We start from the raw sequence: 18,198 nt of genomic DNA, 5'->3' as shown, positions 1-18,198 counted from the left end.
TGAGATGCGTACAAAAGTATGGCTATCTGTGTGAGGTTGTGACATAAGAGGGTTGACCATCCTCTTTAAAGAAGTATTTAGCTTTCACCTACAACTCTATTAAGCTGTTAGCTTAAACTGCACCCTCTCTTTTTGGTTTCTGTGTGCTTGACTGGTCTTCAGTACTTAATCTCCTACCTACTCACTGTGTATGACAAGAATCAGGCTGTCCTAGCAAAAAGATAAACTCGAATGTTGCAGTAAAAAAATTCTGGTGTTAGGGCTCCTGGGTGGCTCAGTGGTTAAGCGACTGCCTTCAGCTCAGGTCATAATCCTGGAGTCCCGGGATCGAGTCCCGCATGGGGCTCCCTGCTCAGCAGGGAGTCTGCTTCTCCCTCTGACCCTCCCCCCTCTCATGTGCTCTCTCTCTCATTCTCTCTCTCTAAAATAAATAAATAAATAATCTTAAAAAAAAAAATTCTGGTGTTAAAAACAATTCAGATTTGGCCTCAGTGTTGTATTAATTTGACTCGCATCCTACCTACATCTGTTTGTAAGTCCTGTGAAGGGCTGGCAGAGCTCCTGTCTCTCTTGTTCTGATGGGCAGAGGAGCAGAGAGCCCCTTCTCCTCCCTGGCTGTCCAGCTAGTGTGTCTGTGTTTCTTAAAAACATGTCTGACTTTTTTTGCATCTCACTCTCTTACCACTTCGACTTCTCAAACTTGCTGTTAATCCAAGTTCCCTATTCTGCCGATAGTATCTGTCTTCCAGGCTTCACACACTATCCTCATGATCAAATCAAATGCCAAATCCTATCAAGTCTGTCTTCTTCGGTGTCTCTTGTCAAGTCATTGCATTCCTACAACCTGTCCCTGGCCCCCCACCCCCCTCCCTGAGTTTCTGTAACCATCTTCTGATTGGGCTCCTGCTCCCATTCTTTGCACTTTCCTGCCAGGTTATCTCTCCCGCAAGACTGCTCATCGTGGTCTTCCCTGCTCACAATTTTGAGTAGCTTCTCTTCATTGGTGAATAAAACCTGATTTCCTCAACCTGAAAATGAAAGGTCCTCGATTCTCTCCTAACTTTTTAATTTTTAAATTTTTTTATTAAAAATAAATTCTTGGGGCGCCTGGATGGCTCAGTCGTTAAGTGTCTGCCTTCAGCTCAGGTCATGATCCCAGGGTCCTGGGATCAGGCCCCGCATTGGGCTCCCTGCTCAGTGGGGAGCCTGCTTCTCCCTCTCCCACTCCCCCTGCTTGTGCTCTCTCTCCCTCGCTCGCTGTCTCTCACTCTGTCAAATAAATAAATAAAATCTTAAAAAATATATATATAAATAAATTAAAAAAAAATTTTTTTTTAAACCTAACTTGATTCCGTCAAACTTTCTTGCCTGGTTGCCAGAAGGAAAAATCTAATGAATATGATATGCATTTGGCTTTTTTTTTTCTTTAAAATTATTTTTTATCTTTCAGCTTTTCAGTTTGAAATAATTCAGACTTAGTAAAAATTTCAAAAACAGGGCGCCTGGGTGGCTCAGTTGGTTGAGCGACTGCCTTCGGCTCAGGTCATGATCCTGGAGTCCCGGGATCGAGTCCCGCATCGGGCTCCCCCTGCTCGGCGGGGAGTCTGCTTCTCCCTCTGACCCTCCTCCCCTCTCATGCTCTCTGTCTCTCATTCTCTCTGTCCCAAATAAATAAATAAGAAAATCTTTAAAAAAAAAAAAAATTTCAAAAACAGTTATGAAGAAGTCTCCTATACTCTTCTCTCACTTCCCAAATTCTAACACCTTCAATAATCATAATTATCAAAAGCAAGAAATTAACACTGATACAGTATAATAGATCTTCTTCAAATTTAACCAGTTTTCCACTAATTCTGATCCAGGACCCAGTCTAGGAACATACATTGCATATAGTTAGACCTCCTTATTCTACTTCAGTCTGGAGGATTCCCTCAATCTTTCTTTGTCTTTCATGACCTTATCACTTTTTTTTTAAGTTTATTATTTAATTTCTACACCTAAGGTGGGACTCAAGCTCACAACCCCAACATCAGGAGTCGCATGCTTTTCCAACTGAGCCAGCCAGGCACCCTACCTTGTCACTTTTAAAGAGTACAGGCTGATTATTTTGTAGAAAGTCCCCCAAAGTCTGATGTTTTCTCATGATTAAGTTTGGGTTATATATGCATTTTTGACAAGAATGCTCAGGAGTGGCATCATGCGCTTCTCAGTCTGTCATTATCAGGAGGCCTGTGACACTAATATGTCTCATTCGTGACATTAATTTTGTTCACTAAGGTAACATATGTCAGGTTTCTCTGTTGTTGATTTGCAGTTTTTCCTTTGTAATTAAGTGTGCTCTGGGGAGTCTTTGCAAATATCCTATTTCTTACACTTTTGTTTATGAATTTTAGCATCCATTGATGATTCTTGCCAGCAACAATTATACCTGTGTTATTTGCCAAATGGTAATTTGGGTAGACTTTTATAAAGGAATATTAATATTTGTAAGTGACATCATCTGCCAAGAGAATGAATGCCAAGAGAACTGTTCTTAACCCTACATAGTGCGTTGTTTACGGTATAGGTTTACCTGAGCCGTTGCTTGTTCTGTTTTCCCAAAATCATTGTATGTGGTGATGATAGAAGTGACACACATTGATGTGCGATAACAAATATCAGTGTCTAATAACTCTAATATTCATATTCTTAAAGTCCACTGTTACCAGACTTGGCCGATGGATTGACTTTGACAATGACTACAAAACTCTGTATCCACAATTCATGGAATCTGTCTGGTAGGTTTACTTGAAATTTAAATATAATGAATATTCTGTTTATTGCTTAGTGGAGAGATTTTTCAGATTCACAATTTATCTAAAGTCTTTGGGATGGATTTATTTTTTTGTTTTTAAAGGTATTTATTTTTTTAGAGCACTTTTAGGTTCCTAGCAAAATTGAGAGGAAAGTACAGAGATTTCCCCTATTCCCTGCCCCCACACATGCACTCCACTACCAACATCCCCACCAGAGTGGTACATATGTTACCATTGATGACATACACTGACACATCGTCATCACCCAAAGTCCATAGTTTACATTAAAGGTCACTCTTGGTGTTGTATGTTCTGTGGGTTTGGACAAGTGACATGTAGCCATCATGCTAACATCATATAGAGTATTTTCACTGTCCTAAAAATCCTCTGTGCACAACTGTTTCTGATTTGGTTCTGACTTCAGTAAATTTTGGATTCTGCTGAGGTAATAGGATACGCATGTATTCTGTGGTATATAATGACTCCAACACGTTGAGCAGTAACCTGTAATCAAATACATTAGTATCTTTGCATTAGGACACATAATTGTTCATGCTAAGTAGATAAAACAAAGAATATAAACGGCCTGATGTCAGTTAAAGGGTTTTGTGGGGTTTTGTGGGGTTTTGTTTTGTTTTCTCATTTCTCATATAAATTTAAGTTGGGGCCTGACTAGCTCAGTTGGTGGAGTATGTGACTCTTGAGCTCAAGGTTAGAAGTTCGAGCCCCATGTTGGTTGTAGAGATTACTTAAAAATAATCTTTTTTTTTTTAATAAAAAGAGCACCTGTGGCTAGTGCCTACAATATTGGACAATATAGCTCTATATAATACTTCCTAATTTACATAAAACCATACTTGAATCAGAGGAAAATGGTTTTTAAAGCTTCTCAGTGTTAGAATGTTAGTTATTCCTGAGGAACATGTTGGCACATAAATAAGGCACATAGGTTTAGAGGGAATATAAAAAGATAGTAGGTGATACCTTTAATAATGATAACATTAATAATGGTAGATAATTTAGACTGAGTTGGTGCTTTTGACTATATAAAGTACTTCCATATCAATTTTCCCACATGATTCACAGAGTCCTGTGGATTGGGTTTGGGGTGAAGGCAGGTGACTGACTTGCCTGAGATCACAGTTAATTTTATGATTCTTAGGTTTCAAACTGGGTCTTAACAATATCAAATCTAGGGGCGCCTGGGTGGCTCAGTTGGTTAAGCGTCTGCCTTCAGCTCAGGTCATGGTCCCAGGGTCCTGGGATCGAGCCCCGCATCGGGCTCCCTGCTCGGCGGGAAGCCTGCTTCTCCCTCTCCCACTCCCCCTGCTTGTGTTCCTTCTCTCGCTGTTTCTCTCTCTGTCAAATAAATAAAATCTTTAAAAAAAAAAATCTAATCTAATATTCCTTCTCTAGTCTTCTGAGAATATCCTTGAATCAAAGTATATAATTTAAGACTGAGTTTAAACTTGGGAAATTTGAGGGGTGCCTGGGTAGCTCAGTCGGTTAAGCATCTGACTTCAGCTCAGGCCATGATCTCAGGGTCCTGGGATTGAGCCCCACATCAGGCTCTTTGCTCAGCGGGGAGTCTGCTTGTCCCTCTGCCCTTCCCCCTGCTTGTTCCCCCCAATAGATAAATAAAATCCCTAAAAAAAAAAAAAAGAAAAACCCTTGAGAAATTTTGATAAGATGGCAGCAATAGGAAGATCCTAAAGTCACCTAACTCTCACAGACCTACAATTTCCTGGGAAAGAGACCTGAAAACTAGCTGAACAACTCCTTCATACCAAAAGGCCCACATTGAGGCAGGTAGGGGAGGCAGAGATTGATTGATTGATTTACTTGTGATAGAGCTTCAGCCTGAGGGGCAGGCTTCAGGTTTACCACTCTGTCTGTAGGCTAAAAAGGTGCCCTCGGGAATGTGCCCCAGGGGACATCACATTTGTGCTGTCTCTCAGCCTCACTCCAGCTCACTGATACCTCCCAGAAAGAAGTTTATATACTTGTCTGAAGACCCAGTTTTTGCAACTGTTAGCCAGGGGACACGTCCATATTGCCTTGATCTGGAAGTCCGCAAGCTTTACAGTGTGGTCCCACAGGGCTGTATATATTTGTGTACTTTATTTTAGTTTTTTGGATTTTTTTTTTAATGTTTTATTTATTTATTCATGAGAATCAGAGAGAGAGAGAGGCAGAGGCAGAGGGAGAAGCAGGCTCCCCACTGAGCAGGGAGCCCGATGCGGGGCTCGATCCCAGGACCCTGGGATCGTGACCTGAGCTGAAGGCAGACGCTTAACCATCTGAGCCACTTAGGCACCCCAGTTTTTTGGATTTTATTTTTTTGTTAGAGAGAAAGAGAGCACAGAGGGAAAGTGAGTGGGAGTAGCAGACTCCCCACTGAGCAGGGAGCCCAACACGGGGCTTGATCCCAGGACCCTGGGATCATGACCTGAGCCGAAGGCAGACACTTAACCAATAGAGCCACCCAGGCACCCCTATTTGCATACTTTATAAAAGCTGCTGCCTGAGCGTCTGGATTCACATTCAGCCTGAAACTAGGTTCTGACAGAGAGACCTTCCCCTGGTACACTCAGAGGTCTTGGAACACTCTCACCAACTGTGAACTATTGAGAATAAGTCGGGCTGCTTAGACAATCACAAAGGTTTGAGAGACAACCAAGAACGCTAGGGCAAGGTTGAACAATAAAGTTCATCTACATGAACTCTTCTAGACTGAGAGAGAGAGCAGTTTTGCCTGGTTCAAAGAAATAAACCCAGAAAATCAGCAAAATGAGACAGAGGAGTAAGTTCTAAACAAAACAACAAAAAAAAACCCTCAATGAAATGGAGACAAGTGGGGTGCCACAGTATGAAGGGATCTCAAAAAATTAAAAATAGAAATACCATATGATGCAGTAATTCTACTTCTGGGTATTTATAAAAAAAAAAAAAGAAAACACTAATTCAAAAAAGATGTATATGCCCTTATGTTCATCACAGTATTATTTACAGTAGCCAAGATATGGTATCAACCTAAGAGTGCACTGATTGATAAACAGATAAAAAAAGATGTGGGGGGTAGGGGGTGTGTCTTGGTGACTCAGTCAGTGGAGCATCCAACTCTGATTTCGATTCAGGTCACAATCTCAGGGTCACTGAGCTCGACCCCTGCATCAGGCTCTATGCTCTGGGTGGAATCTCCCTCTGCCCCTCTCCTGCTTACATGGGTGCTCTCTTTCTCCAAAATAAAATAAAATCTTAAAAAAAAAAAAAGGTTGTGGGGAGGGGGGGCCCTGGTGGCTCAGTCAGTTAAGCATCCAGCTTTTGATTTCAGATCAGGTCACCATCTCAGGGGTGTGAGATTGAGCCTCACATCAGGCTCCACACCGGGCATGCAGCCTGTTTAAGATTCACTCTCTCTCCTCCTCCCCCTCTTCTCCCCCTCCCTCCCTCCTTCCCTCCTTCCCTCCTTCCCTCCTTCCCTCTCCCCCTCTAAAAAAAAAAAATGTGTGTGTGTGTGTGTGTGTGTAAAATAGAATATTACTCAGCCATAAAAAAGAGTAATTCTTGGGGCGCCTGGGTGGCTCAGTTGTTAGGCGTCTGCCTTCGCCTCAGGTCATGGTCCCAGGCTCCTGGGATCAAGCCCCACATCAGGCTCCCTGCTCGGCGGGAAGCCTGCTTCTCCCTCTCCCATTCCCCCTGCTTGTGTTCCCTCTCTCGCTGTGTCTCTCTCTGTCAAATAAATAAATTAAATCTTTAAAAAAAAAAGAAAAAGTAATTCTTGCCATTTGACAACATGGGTGGACCTTGAGGGCATTATGCTAAGTGACATAAGTCAGAAAGACATATGATTTCACTTACACGTGGAATCTAAAATCACAAAACTTAGAGACACAGAGAGTGGAATGGTATTTGCCAGCGGGAAAAGGGATTGGAGGTGGGCAATGGGTAAAGGGGGTCAAGAGGTACAAACTTCCAGTTATAAGTAAATCACAGAGATGTAGTGTATAGCATCGTGACTCTAGTCAATAATATTGTAGCACATATTTAAAGTTGCCCAGATGATAAATCTTAAAAGTTCTCATTATAAGAAAAAAAAAATTTTTGTAACCTTGGTGGTGGATGATAAGTAGACTTACTATGGTGATGATTGTGCAGTGTGTACAAATAGCAAATCTTCATGTTACACACCTGAATCTAGTATAGTGCTGCATGTCAATTATGCCTCAATAAAAAAATTAATAAACTTGGGAAATTTTATATAAAAACACGTTTTAATCTTTGTTTAAAGCCAAATAATACTGTGAAAAAATATGCACAGTTTTCCATAAAAATATTTTAGCAAATGGGAAAGAGTTTATTTATTGTACCAAGCACATAGGAATTGGAGTATAAAAATTATCCATTAAGACAGTATTAAGGGTTCCCACCAATGCATCCTGACATCCAGCTGGGACAGGTGAGTATTCATCACAGGAGACCCCAGGATAATGTTACCATGGACATTTCAGCATCTTGGTATATTTAGCTTAAAGCAACATGGTTAAGTGTTTAGTAAAAGTTTTGGACTAACTGTAGGAGAGATATCCTAATCCCAATTATTTATTCTTTTTATTTATTTATTTTAAAAGATTTTATTTATTTGACAGAGAGAGAGAGACAGCGAGAGAAGGAACACAAGCGGAGGGAGGGGGAGAGGGAGAAGCAGGCTTCCTGCCGAGCAGGGAGCCCGATGTGGGGCTCAATCCTAGGACCCGGGGACCATGACCTGAGCCGAAGGCAGACGCTTAACAACTGAGCCACCCAGGCGCCCCTATTTATTCTTTTTAAATTGCCTTTGTAAAACTGCCCATTATAGTAAAATTTAAACAATACAACGAGAAAACTATTAAGAAAAGCAAAAACTCTGAAATCCCAACCATAGTTAACATATTGGTAAAAATTTGCTCTTTCAGCATTTCTAAAAAATCTAAGTATACGGATATGTAGTTTTACCCAATTAGTACCTCAATGTACAGTATGGTGTGGATTGCTTTTCTCACTCACCATCAAGTCATGAACATCTTTCCATGGACAGATTATTACCACTTTTAATGTCTACATAATGTCTCCTACGAATCTGTTGTAATTTACCAGCTAGTCCCCGTTGAGAGAAACAACGTTTCCATTTGATTGGCTGATAGAAACTCTACTGTAGACAAACTGGCATAAATGTCTGAGTTTGGGGAGACAGAATTTTGGTTGCATCATTGTTGTAAAACTGTGTCTTTACTTGCTAGGTGGGTCTTCAAGCAGCTCTATGATAAAGGCCTTGTGTATAGAGGCGTGAAAGTCATGCCTTTCTCCACTGCATGCAACACTCCACTTTCCAACTTCGAATCTCACCAGAACTACAAGGTGCGTGCGATGTCATCGAGCATTAACTTGTGCACATGGAAGTTGAAGGGTTGTGATCACAGTAACCAGTCCTGGTGTGGACTGTTAGCCTGGGGAGTCCGTCAGATTGACCATTTCTTACGGAGTGCTGGCAATATTTGCCAGTCACTGAACTGAGGCTCTATAGAGAATAAAAGTAAGGGATTCCCCCCCCCATGAGATTTGTAAATGGTGTGTCCTCACATGATAGCTTCTGCTTGTTTTGACCACATCTTTGTGCCTCTCTCGGGTTAATAAGTCACTGCTTTTGGAAGAGGATGAGATGTCTCATCTGGGACCTTGTGATATTATTCATTTGTTACAAGTATTTGGAAGCAAATCTGATTTGTCCTTCGTTGACAGTATTATGATCTTTTTTCTGATGAATGGAATAACTGCTGTCGTTGCTCTGGTAGGAGAGTTAAGACGGGTTTGATGTTCACCAAAGTGCACTCACTGCTTTACCTTATCTAGAAAGATGGTAGAGGCAGTGAATCTGAAATGTGGAACATTGTTCTCATGTGTGTGTATTCAGGAGATGTTTTCACTTCAGAGACTTCATCTAGTCCTCCTTGGTTTTAAAGGACCTAATTTGTTTGAAAATTGTGTTCTATATATACATTATACATTTTTAAAACACAAGAAATCTTTTTTTTTTTTTTAACATTACTATAATACCATTATCACACCTAAAAAAGTCCTTGGTCATCAGTAATAGAAATATCCTAATGGTCTAATTCCTGGATATCATCAGTGTTCACATTTCTATTTGTCAAATACCAGGCCTTTTTCCCTCTGTTCTTTGTTGTTTTAATCAGGATGTAATCCTGATTAAAAGAGTTGGCAGCAGTTGTCTTGCAGGTCTGTTTTCATCTGTGGTCTCCATTTTGCTGTCTATTTCCCTTTTTTTTCTTGCAAATCATTGTTTAGGAAACAGGTTTTATCTTATAGAGTTTCCTACAATGAATTTTGCTGGTTATGGTCCTCCGTATTTTGTAGAAATTGGAACTTCTCGTGTTTGTCGATGTCCTTCCTTTGGCATGTGTGTCATGAAGAGAGGTCACTGTTTAAAATGGCATTCATTTGTATCTGGCTATTCTCAGCGTGATGTTTGTGACAGTCATCTGTGTTTTGTGGAGGTAGGGATCTTTTGTTCTAGTTTCTGTGCAAGTGAATAGTCCACAGTTTATGTATTTACAGCACCTTTCGCTCTATTCTTGCCTTACAGCCTGATAGGTCACGGCTGTGCTGAATTCGATGTTTCTTTCCATACACATTTTTATACTTTTATTATCTGCCTACGTATTCACAAACAGTATATAGCATTCTTATGCTTGTCTTTAATCTCGCCCATTGTACTTACTCTGTACCTTGCCTTTCAGAGGAATCATTAAGTTTTAAAGATTCTTCATCTTGAAACATGTAGCTTTGAGTTAATTTTTATCTGCTGTATCGTGTTTCATATAACAGATTGCAACGTATTCATTCTTTTGATAGACACTTTGAGTTGTTTTAAAGGGTATAGGCCTTTTTCTTAATGGTAGCAAACAGTGTTGGTAAGAAATTTTTGTTTTTTTTTAAAGATTTTATTTATTTATTTGACAGAGAGACACAGCGAGAGAGGGAACACAAGCAGGGGGAGTTGGGAGAGGGAGAAGCAGGCTTCCCGCGGAGCAGGGAGCCCGATGTAGGGCTCGATCCCAGGACCCTGGGATCATGACCTGAGCTGAAGGCAGACACTTAACGACTGAGCCACCCAGGCACCCCAGCTAAGAACATTTTTTAACCTAAATCCTGTGTACTTATGCTGGAGTTTTCTTTGGCTTCTAGATTTCTACATGTTAGATCCCCAGACTAGCTTGTGAGCTCCTAGAGCTTTCAGAGGGTATCCTCTTCTGTAAGTACACAGTGCATTCTCTTGGGATGAGCAGGCTGTGCAGAAGTAAACTGAGTTACAGGAGTGAGTACTACCAGCTGTCCAAAAGGTAAACCAATTGTGGTCTATAAAAATATTTATCTTTTTTATGTTGTCTAAATTTTCAGACACTGTACTATATATAAATGAATTGCGCCCTACGTTCTTTCTGTGTCTGGCCTCTCTTGCTCAAGATTATATTTGTGAAAAGTCATCCCTGTTGTGTGCAGTTATAGATCATTTTAATTACTGTCTGGCACTTAATTTTCCCACTGTACCATCGATGGGCATTTAGGTGATTTCCAGTTTGGGGCTCTGATCCGTAGTGCTACTGTGAATGTTCTGGAAGTGGGAAGCATACATACACATTTCTGCTATGGGTTACATACCCGGGAGTGGAATTATGGAGTCATAGGATGTACTTAACATTTAGCTCTAGCACTGGCGTCGGCAAACTGTGAAGTGCCAGATAGTCAGTGTTTCAGGCCTTGTGGGCTAGACGGTCTCTGTTGCAAGGACTCAACTCTTTCAAAACCATTCTTCGCTCTTGGGGTGTAAGAACATGAGTGACGGCCAGAGTTGGCCCGTGTGTCATGGTTTGCTGCCTCCTGCTCTGCGAGGTAGATGTCCTGATCTGTACTCCCACCAGCCAGTTCTCATGACTCTGCTTTCTTGTCCGCACTTAGCATTTTCTGCCTTTTCTCTCTGGCCATTCTGCAGTTACGTTGGTTGCAACTAAGGTTTGTTTTTGTTTCTAACTTTTGACATAATTTTAGACTTACTGAAAAGTTCATAGAATTCTTGTTTACCTTTCAGTGATGGTCACCCTCTTTCACCATGTCTGCATTGTTCACTCTCCCTCTAGGGCATGGCGGTAGCACAAGACCCTTTGAGAGTAGGTTGCGGACATGATGTCCCTTTTCCTCTAAAGGCTTAAGTACGTATTTTTTAAAATCCATACTCTTCTCTTAAGTAATTGAAGTTAGGGAAACAACCATCTAATCTGTTGTTTGATTCCACTAATGGTCCCAGTAATGTCGTTTTCAGCAAAGAGAGTCGTAGGTTCTGTGTTTTGTTCAGGTGCGCCATCTCCAGCCTTCTTGGAGCAGCGCCCCAGTGTCTGTGATCCCTGACACTGGCATTTGAGGTGCACAGGCCTGCACCCCAGGGGCATCTGACGGTTCCCGTGTGGATGAGGTGACGTTTGTAGAGCCCCTTCTTCTCAGGGAACTTTATTCAGGATGCAGTGAGTTGGCTTCGGTCAGGGGATGAGCTTTTCTACTTTGGAGCTATTTTTTAAAAATATTTAATCCTTGATATTTTCATGTTGCCATAGAGTTGGAACCAATTTTTTATTTAATGAACTGAATTAATATTGGCATATTGCAGTTTTAAGTACACGGTGTTTTAAAATGACTCATTTTTATATTTTGTAATAAAGAATAATTCTGCCTTCCAAAACAATTGTTTTGTTGAACTAACTTTTGATGGATTTATTATAAAAGTAGCTCATTATAATAGTGAAACTTCTAATATATATTCCTCTTGATACACTTAAAATGTTTTACTTGTGACTACTAAGGTAATTGTTAAAACATTTTTCAAGAATATAAAGAAATTGGAATCTCTTGCTTTATATCTTCTTTTTATAAATATGGCAACTGGTTTTTATTCTGGAAATCTGTTCTTTAGGATCAGTTTCCTTTTCTGCATGTATTATTTATTATGGATTTTGTAAAAAGGTATTTTATCTCATTTTATCTCAGGATGTTCAAGACCCTTCAGTGTTTGTAACTTTCCCTTTGGAGGAAGATGAAAATGTGTCTTTGGTGGCTTGGACAACCACTCCCTGGACATTACCTAGTAACCTTGCCCTGTGTGTTAATCCAGACATGCAGTACGTGAAGATTAAAGGTAAGTATGGGCCTGGTTATTTATGACTGATACTGAGAAGATCACTTTAACTTATTTTGGGATAGAATGAAAGCTTACATTTCTTTTGGAGTAAAAATAGAAGTTTTTGAAAAAGTGTTAGACTTAAACAGAAAAATAATCTCTGAAAGAGGTGGGTTTTTTTCATTTTTGATTGAAAAAGTAATGCACATAAAAATTAAAATAGTAGAGAGCTATAAAAAAAGATCCCTTGTAATTTTCAGATTGTAATACACTTATACACATCATACCCGTTACAGATGAGGAGCTGATGGAGGTTCAGAGAGGTGGCCTCTCATTGTTGCCAGGAACCTCTGATGTGTTTTTTCAATGCCACCAACCAGTGAACGTCCTTCAGACACTAGCTACCTGGAGATTACGTCAGACTGCACAGGTTAGGGCTCAGTCCTACACGTCCTCCCCCACAGCCTCACTGCAGATGGCAGTTGCAAGTCCTGTGCTTCCGACAGACCTGTGACCTCCTCCTGGGGTTGGATTAACTTGCTAGAGTGGCTCATAACTCGGAAACGTTGTACGGTTTATTGTGAAAGGATAGAAAGGATACACAGGAACAGTCAGATGAAGTACATGGGGTGAGGCCTGGAAGGGTCCTGAGCACAAGAGTTTCTGTCCCCCCGGAGCTGGTGTGTGTTGCCCCCACAGCGTGTGGATGCATTCACTAACCTGGAAGCACTCCATACCCCATCCTTGTGGGGTTTTATGGAGGCTTCACTGCTTAGGCAGGATTCATTAAATCATTGGCTGTTGGTGATTGAACCCCATCCTTAGGTGACCTGGGGGCTTTCGGAAAGTTCCCCTCATCAGCATAACAAAGGACCCCTTTATGGCTGTTACCACTTAGGAAATGACAAGGGTTTTAGATCTCTGCTGGGAATGGCTACTGCGACTGAAATGCGTATTTATTATAAGTCATTGTATCACAGAGTTGGTACCAGAACTTGAGAACTTTGTGCCTTTCAGATATTAACTGGTAGAGAGTTAGCCAAAGTCCTGATGAAGCTCTTTCTGTAGAGATTTATATGAAAAAAGAAGACTGTTACCTTCAGGTTTGGATAGTTTATGGAGGGAGGGGAAGCCAGGGAAAAAAAAGAAAACCATAGCCAGAAAAAACAACCGTACAAGATAGATGACTTGATTCACAGCAGCTTGTGAGGCAGGCGAAGGATTCGAAGAAGGAACGGGGGAAGCGGGGGGCGTGGGGCAGAAAACAGGTGTTTTTATTACTACTTAGCAGTGCCTTGGGAGCAGATAGGACCAGCAGCTGGTTTCTTGTGCTCCTGGCCGTGGGCACAGAGCCTCTCCAGGCAGGCGCAGGCCCACAGAGAGAGTTCCCCATGTCTCCCTGGGGACATGGCCATTCTCTAGTGAGCCTGATAGCCTGAGGGGCCATCAGGCAGATGGGCTTCAGTCCTGTCCCTCCTCTGCCTGCATACGACTCCCACCGAGTGTCCTGAGTTTTACCCAGAAAATGTAGACTCCGCTAACAGTGAAGGTCTGGTGCAGCCAGCACTGGGGGGTGTCGGTGTTGTTTCTAGTAGCTTTTCAGTGAATTGCAAAGGCCTTCTCAATGATCCGTAGAGTCTCATGTTTCTTTTTTTTCCCATAGTTTCTTATCACAAATTGGAGTAGTTGCTTTTTTATTTTTATTTTATTTTTTTTAAAGATTTTATTTATTTATTTGACAGAGACACAGCGAGAGAAGGAACACAGCAGGGGGAGTGGAGGAGGGAGAAGCAGGCTTCCCTCTGATCAGGGAGCCCGACGTGGGGCCCGATCCCAGGACCCTGGGATCATGACCCGAGCCGAAGGCAGACGCTTAACGACTGAGCCACCCAGGTGCTCCTGATTCTCATGTTTCTTACAGTGAACTGAATATACGTCATAGACTCTAGTAAATCCTTGGGTGTATCAGGGGCACCTGGCTGGCTCAGTTGGAAGAGCGTGCAACTGTTGATCTCAGGGTCATGAGTTCGAGCCCCATGTTGGGTGTAGACATTACTTAAATAAAAAACTTGAAAAAATCGTTGGGTATATCCTACTTTACAGGTGGGAGTTTAAATTAGTCTGTTTTTATAAGGCGATTTGTCATTTGCTGTTAAATTGTAAATGTTTATACATTTAATCTAGCTTTTCTATTTCTAGGATAGTATCCTCCAGAAACACTCTAATAAGGGTACAAAGATACGTGCAACGGGGACGCCTGGGTGGTTCAGACAGTTAAGCGTCTGCCTTTGGCTCAGGTCATGATCCCAGGGTTCTGGGATCGGGCCCTGCAGCGAGTCCTGCATTAGGCTCCCTGCTCAGCGGGGAGCCTGCTTCTCCCTCTCCCCACCTCCATGCTCCTACTCTTCTCAAGTGCGCGCGCGCTCGCTCTCTCTGCGCGCACGCTCTCTCTCAAATAAATAAATAAAAAACAACAGCAAAAAAATGCAACAATATACATTCCCCCCCCCCCCCCGTTCACAGTAGTAACAATCTGAAAACAACATGAATGTCTAGAATTGATAGGTTAAAAATAACTTGCACTTCTTAGAATGGAGTACCGTGTAGCTATTTAGAAGAATGAGAAAGGACAGTTTGTGCTAATATATGGAAAGATGTTCATATATAGTATGTGAAGACAAACTGAAAACTGTATTGAGTTATATCCCATAATTACCTTTTTAAAAAAAGCCATTCCCATAAGATGTGTGTTAGGATACAGGTAGAAAAATACCTGGAGGGCAACACTCAAATGATAGTGTCTTGTGGGGAGGTGAGATGAATGGGGACTTTTACTCAGGGAGTTTCTTGGTTTGTTAATGTTACGATTTTTAAGCATTCACATGTATTACCACTGGTCGGAGAAAATAAGATTAATTTATGTAAAAGGGAGAGTTCAGTTAAGTGCATATGCTGTTTTTGTCTTCTTTGGGTCTGGAAAGCAGCGTGCCCTGGTGCATATCTCCATGATTTCTGAGCACACGGGGTATGGTGATATGGGACCCCACGGAGGAGGATGTGCTGGCACGTGTCTAGACTCTGCCAAAGTCTGAATGTCACTGAAGTCCACTTTTCCCCTTGCTCTCGTAGATGTTGTCAGAGGAAAACTACTCATTTTAATGGAAGCCAGATTACCAGCCCTCTATAAGTTGGAGAGTGACTATGAGATCCTTGAAAGGTGAATATACAGATTTATTGCTTTGTGCCTATGTGTGAGAGGTGAGACACTTTATTGCCCAAAAGCTCTATTATTCGAGTTCAGTTAATACGACTGAGTATATTCAGGTCACACATTCCAGCATTAACGACTAAGAAACAAGTAAACCAGGAGGGAGTTGTGACTTGATGTGTCTGCAGTTTCATTTCTTTTGAGGATTTTAGTCTAATTATGAGTTTCTCCTTTTTCTAGATTTCCTGGTACCTGTCTCAAAGGCAAGAAGTACAGGCCCCTGTTTGACTATTTTGTGCAGGTGAGCTTATGGACCTGTACTACATGGGTGCTCCGTACCTGCGTAGGAGTCACTGGGGTGCTGTCCCATGGCTTGTGTGGGTTTCCTGTGGCTTGTGTGGATGTCCAGTCCAAAGTCTGTCTTAGTAGTAACAAAGTTGAATTGTGTTTGTATTGCTTTCTTGTTTTATTTTATTTTATTTTTTAAAAGATTTTATTTATTTATTTGACAGAGACACAGCAAGAGAGGGAACACAAGCAGGGGGAATGGGAGAGGGAGAAGCAGGCTTCTCGCTGAGCAGGGAGCCTGATGCGGGGCTTGATCCCAGGACCCTGAGATATGACTGAGCCACCCAGGCGCCCCAATAGTTTTATTTTTTTTAAAGATTTTATTTATTTGACAGAGACAGACACAGTGAGAGAGGGAACACAAGCAGGGGGAGCGCGAGAGGGAGAAGCAGGCTTCCCGCAGAGCAGGGAGCCCGATGCGGGGCTCGATCCCAGGACCCTGAGATTATGACTGAGCCGAAGGCAGTCGCTTAACCAACTGAGCCACCCAGGCGCCCCAATACTTTTATTTTTTTTAAAGATTTGTTTATTTATTTGACAGAGAGAGACACAGCGAGAGAGGGAACACAAGCAGGGGGAGTGGGAGAGGGAGAAGCAGTCTTCCCGCGGAGCAGGGAGCCTGATGCGGGGCTCGATCCCAGGACCCTGGGACCATGACCTGAGCCACCCAGGCGCCCCTGCTTTCTTGTTTTAATAATTAAAATCCTATGGGAATGTTTTTAATACTTTTCTCAAATTATAAAAGGAAGCACATAAGTTTATTTTTATTGTTTATAGTCTACATATCCAGGAAATTTATTGGGTTTTTTTTTTGTTTTGTTTTTTTAACAAGTTTAAGATAGTGCTCAGAATAAAACCTGTGTGTAACAATAAACAGAGTTCGTTTCAAGGAAACTGATGAGGCACCAAGGCAAAGCTCATACATGTGGTAACTTAGTTTTCTTAAGTGTCACAGAGCTGTTTTGTGCAGTTTTCATTTTCTGACAACAGAGAATCCATAGTTGCAAGCCCCATCACCATCACCAAAAGAATAGAGTCAGCAGGAATTTCCCATTGATACCTGTCTATTCAGGGATAGAGTTTGGTTAATGCAGGTGGACCTCTGCCATTTGGGCTCTATCCACAATATCGCTCATATCTGTCTCTTCATTTTTGTGCACCTTGAGTGTTTTCCCATGTTTCTCATCTTCCAATTACAGTTGACCCTCGAACAAAAATGGGGTCAGTGGCACCAGCCCTGGCACAGTGACTCTTGACTCCCCCATACATAGCTGCTAATAGCCTACTGTTGAGCAGAAGAAGCCTTAACCAATAACACAGTCGGCTAACACAGAGTTTGTATTTTATGTGTGTTATATGCCATATTCTTAAAAATAAGCTAGAGAAAAAAAATATTAAGAAAATCATTGGGAAGAGAAAATACGTAGTATTTTTAGTAGTATATGTATACGAATTGAAAAAAGCTCCTTGGTGTTTTAAACAGTTCTGAACACTTTGTTTTCTCAACCATTAAGTATATATAAAAAGTTTTTCTCCACCAAAAGACACAAAGTCCTAACGCATCTTTTTAAAAGAACATTTCTGTTGTTTATACTGTCCTGGAATAGAGAAAGCCAACTTTCCATATTATGAGATTAGCAGAACCACGATACATAAACCTAAAAGTTAGCATTTGTGCACAAATACTAATTAACTTATAAATATATAATTATAATTATTAAGGAGATATGTAGCACTTCAAAGAACAGTTGCCGAGTTGAACATGGCATATACTAAAACTGCAGCATGATATGGGAGAAGTAGGAATTTTTAAGAATCGTACTCGGTGATCTATAATGCAGTTCACTGTTTTAATAGGCTAAAGGAGAAAAGCCTTTAATAAAACTCAGCTTCCCTGTGTTTAAGTCTCTTAGAAAACAAGGAATAAAGAAAACTTCTTCACTAAAAAAAACCCCAAAAAATCCACATATTGGTGTGCCAGGCGGGAACAGATGACCAGCAGGAAGGCAATGTCCTGCATCCTGGTGGCTTTGGCTCAGCAGCTCTGGCAGCTCCCCAGCAGGCCTGCAGGTGGCAGCAGCAGCCTAGGGGCACAGGACAGCTCCCCCATGGCCATTGGCAGCTGTGGCCACAGGTGGGCTGGGATGCCCTTAAGGGGAGAGTCTGCGCCTGGCCAAGGGGGGCTTCAGGCCATGGCTGCCCTTCAGGTAAAGGCCTTCTTCCTCCTTCCTGTTGCTGCTGATGGATTTCCCTCTGCTCCCTGTGAGCTGTAGCCACTTGCCAGGACACTGCATTTGAGTGTTCTCCACTTGGCCGACCTGCTTCCTGACCGTCCTCTAATATTGCTTTAAACGTCTCCTTGGGGCGCCTGGGTGGCTCAGTTGGTTGAGCGACTGCCTTCGGCTCAGGTCATGATCCTGGAGTCCCGGTATCGAGTCCCACATCGGGCTCCCTGCTCAGCAGGGGGTCTGCTTCTCCCTCTGACCCTCTTCCCTTTCGTGCTCTCTGTCTCTCATTCTCTCTCAAATAAATAAATAAAATCTTTAAAAAAAAAAAAAAAGTCTCCTTTGCTTTTCTTCCCTCCCTGCCTTTGTTTTCATTAGGCTTTCCTCCTGTTTACA

The 18,198-nt window shown here is 41.8% G+C and overlaps 1 protein-coding gene across 7 annotated transcripts in view; it reads left to right on the top strand.

The window, feature by feature from the left end:
• Positions 1-18,198, top strand: part of IARS1 (isoleucyl-tRNA synthetase 1) — a 67,801-nt gene that overhangs the window by 7,813 nt on the left and 41,790 nt on the right. For 6 of the 7 annotated variants that reach the window (XR_010407797.1, XM_064579675.1, XM_045882064.3 and 3 more), the window contains exons 5-9: positions 2,695-2,777; positions 8,075-8,192; positions 11,892-12,039; positions 15,151-15,238; positions 15,470-15,530. Coding sequence is in view for 6 of the 7 variants with exons in the window: in XM_064579675.1 (XP_064435745.1) it covers positions 2,695-2,777; positions 8,075-8,192; positions 11,892-12,039; positions 15,151-15,238; positions 15,470-15,530 (498 nt within the window). In the remaining variant the exon portion in view is untranslated. The remainder of the gene's footprint in view (positions 1-2,694; positions 2,778-8,074; positions 8,193-11,891; positions 12,040-15,150; positions 15,239-15,469; positions 15,531-18,198) is intronic. The other variant, XM_064579674.1, reaches the window with a different exon arrangement.

Source organism: Mirounga angustirostris, unplaced genomic scaffold, assembly GCF_029215605.1.
Source record: "Mirounga angustirostris isolate CCGP_5_RB_7025 unplaced genomic scaffold, mMirAng1.0.hap1 SCAF_15, whole genome shotgun sequence".
In the NCBI taxonomy this organism is placed as follows: domain Eukaryota; kingdom Metazoa; phylum Chordata; class Mammalia; order Carnivora; family Phocidae; genus Mirounga; species Mirounga angustirostris.
This window is presented reverse-complemented; position numbering and strand designations above follow the sequence as displayed.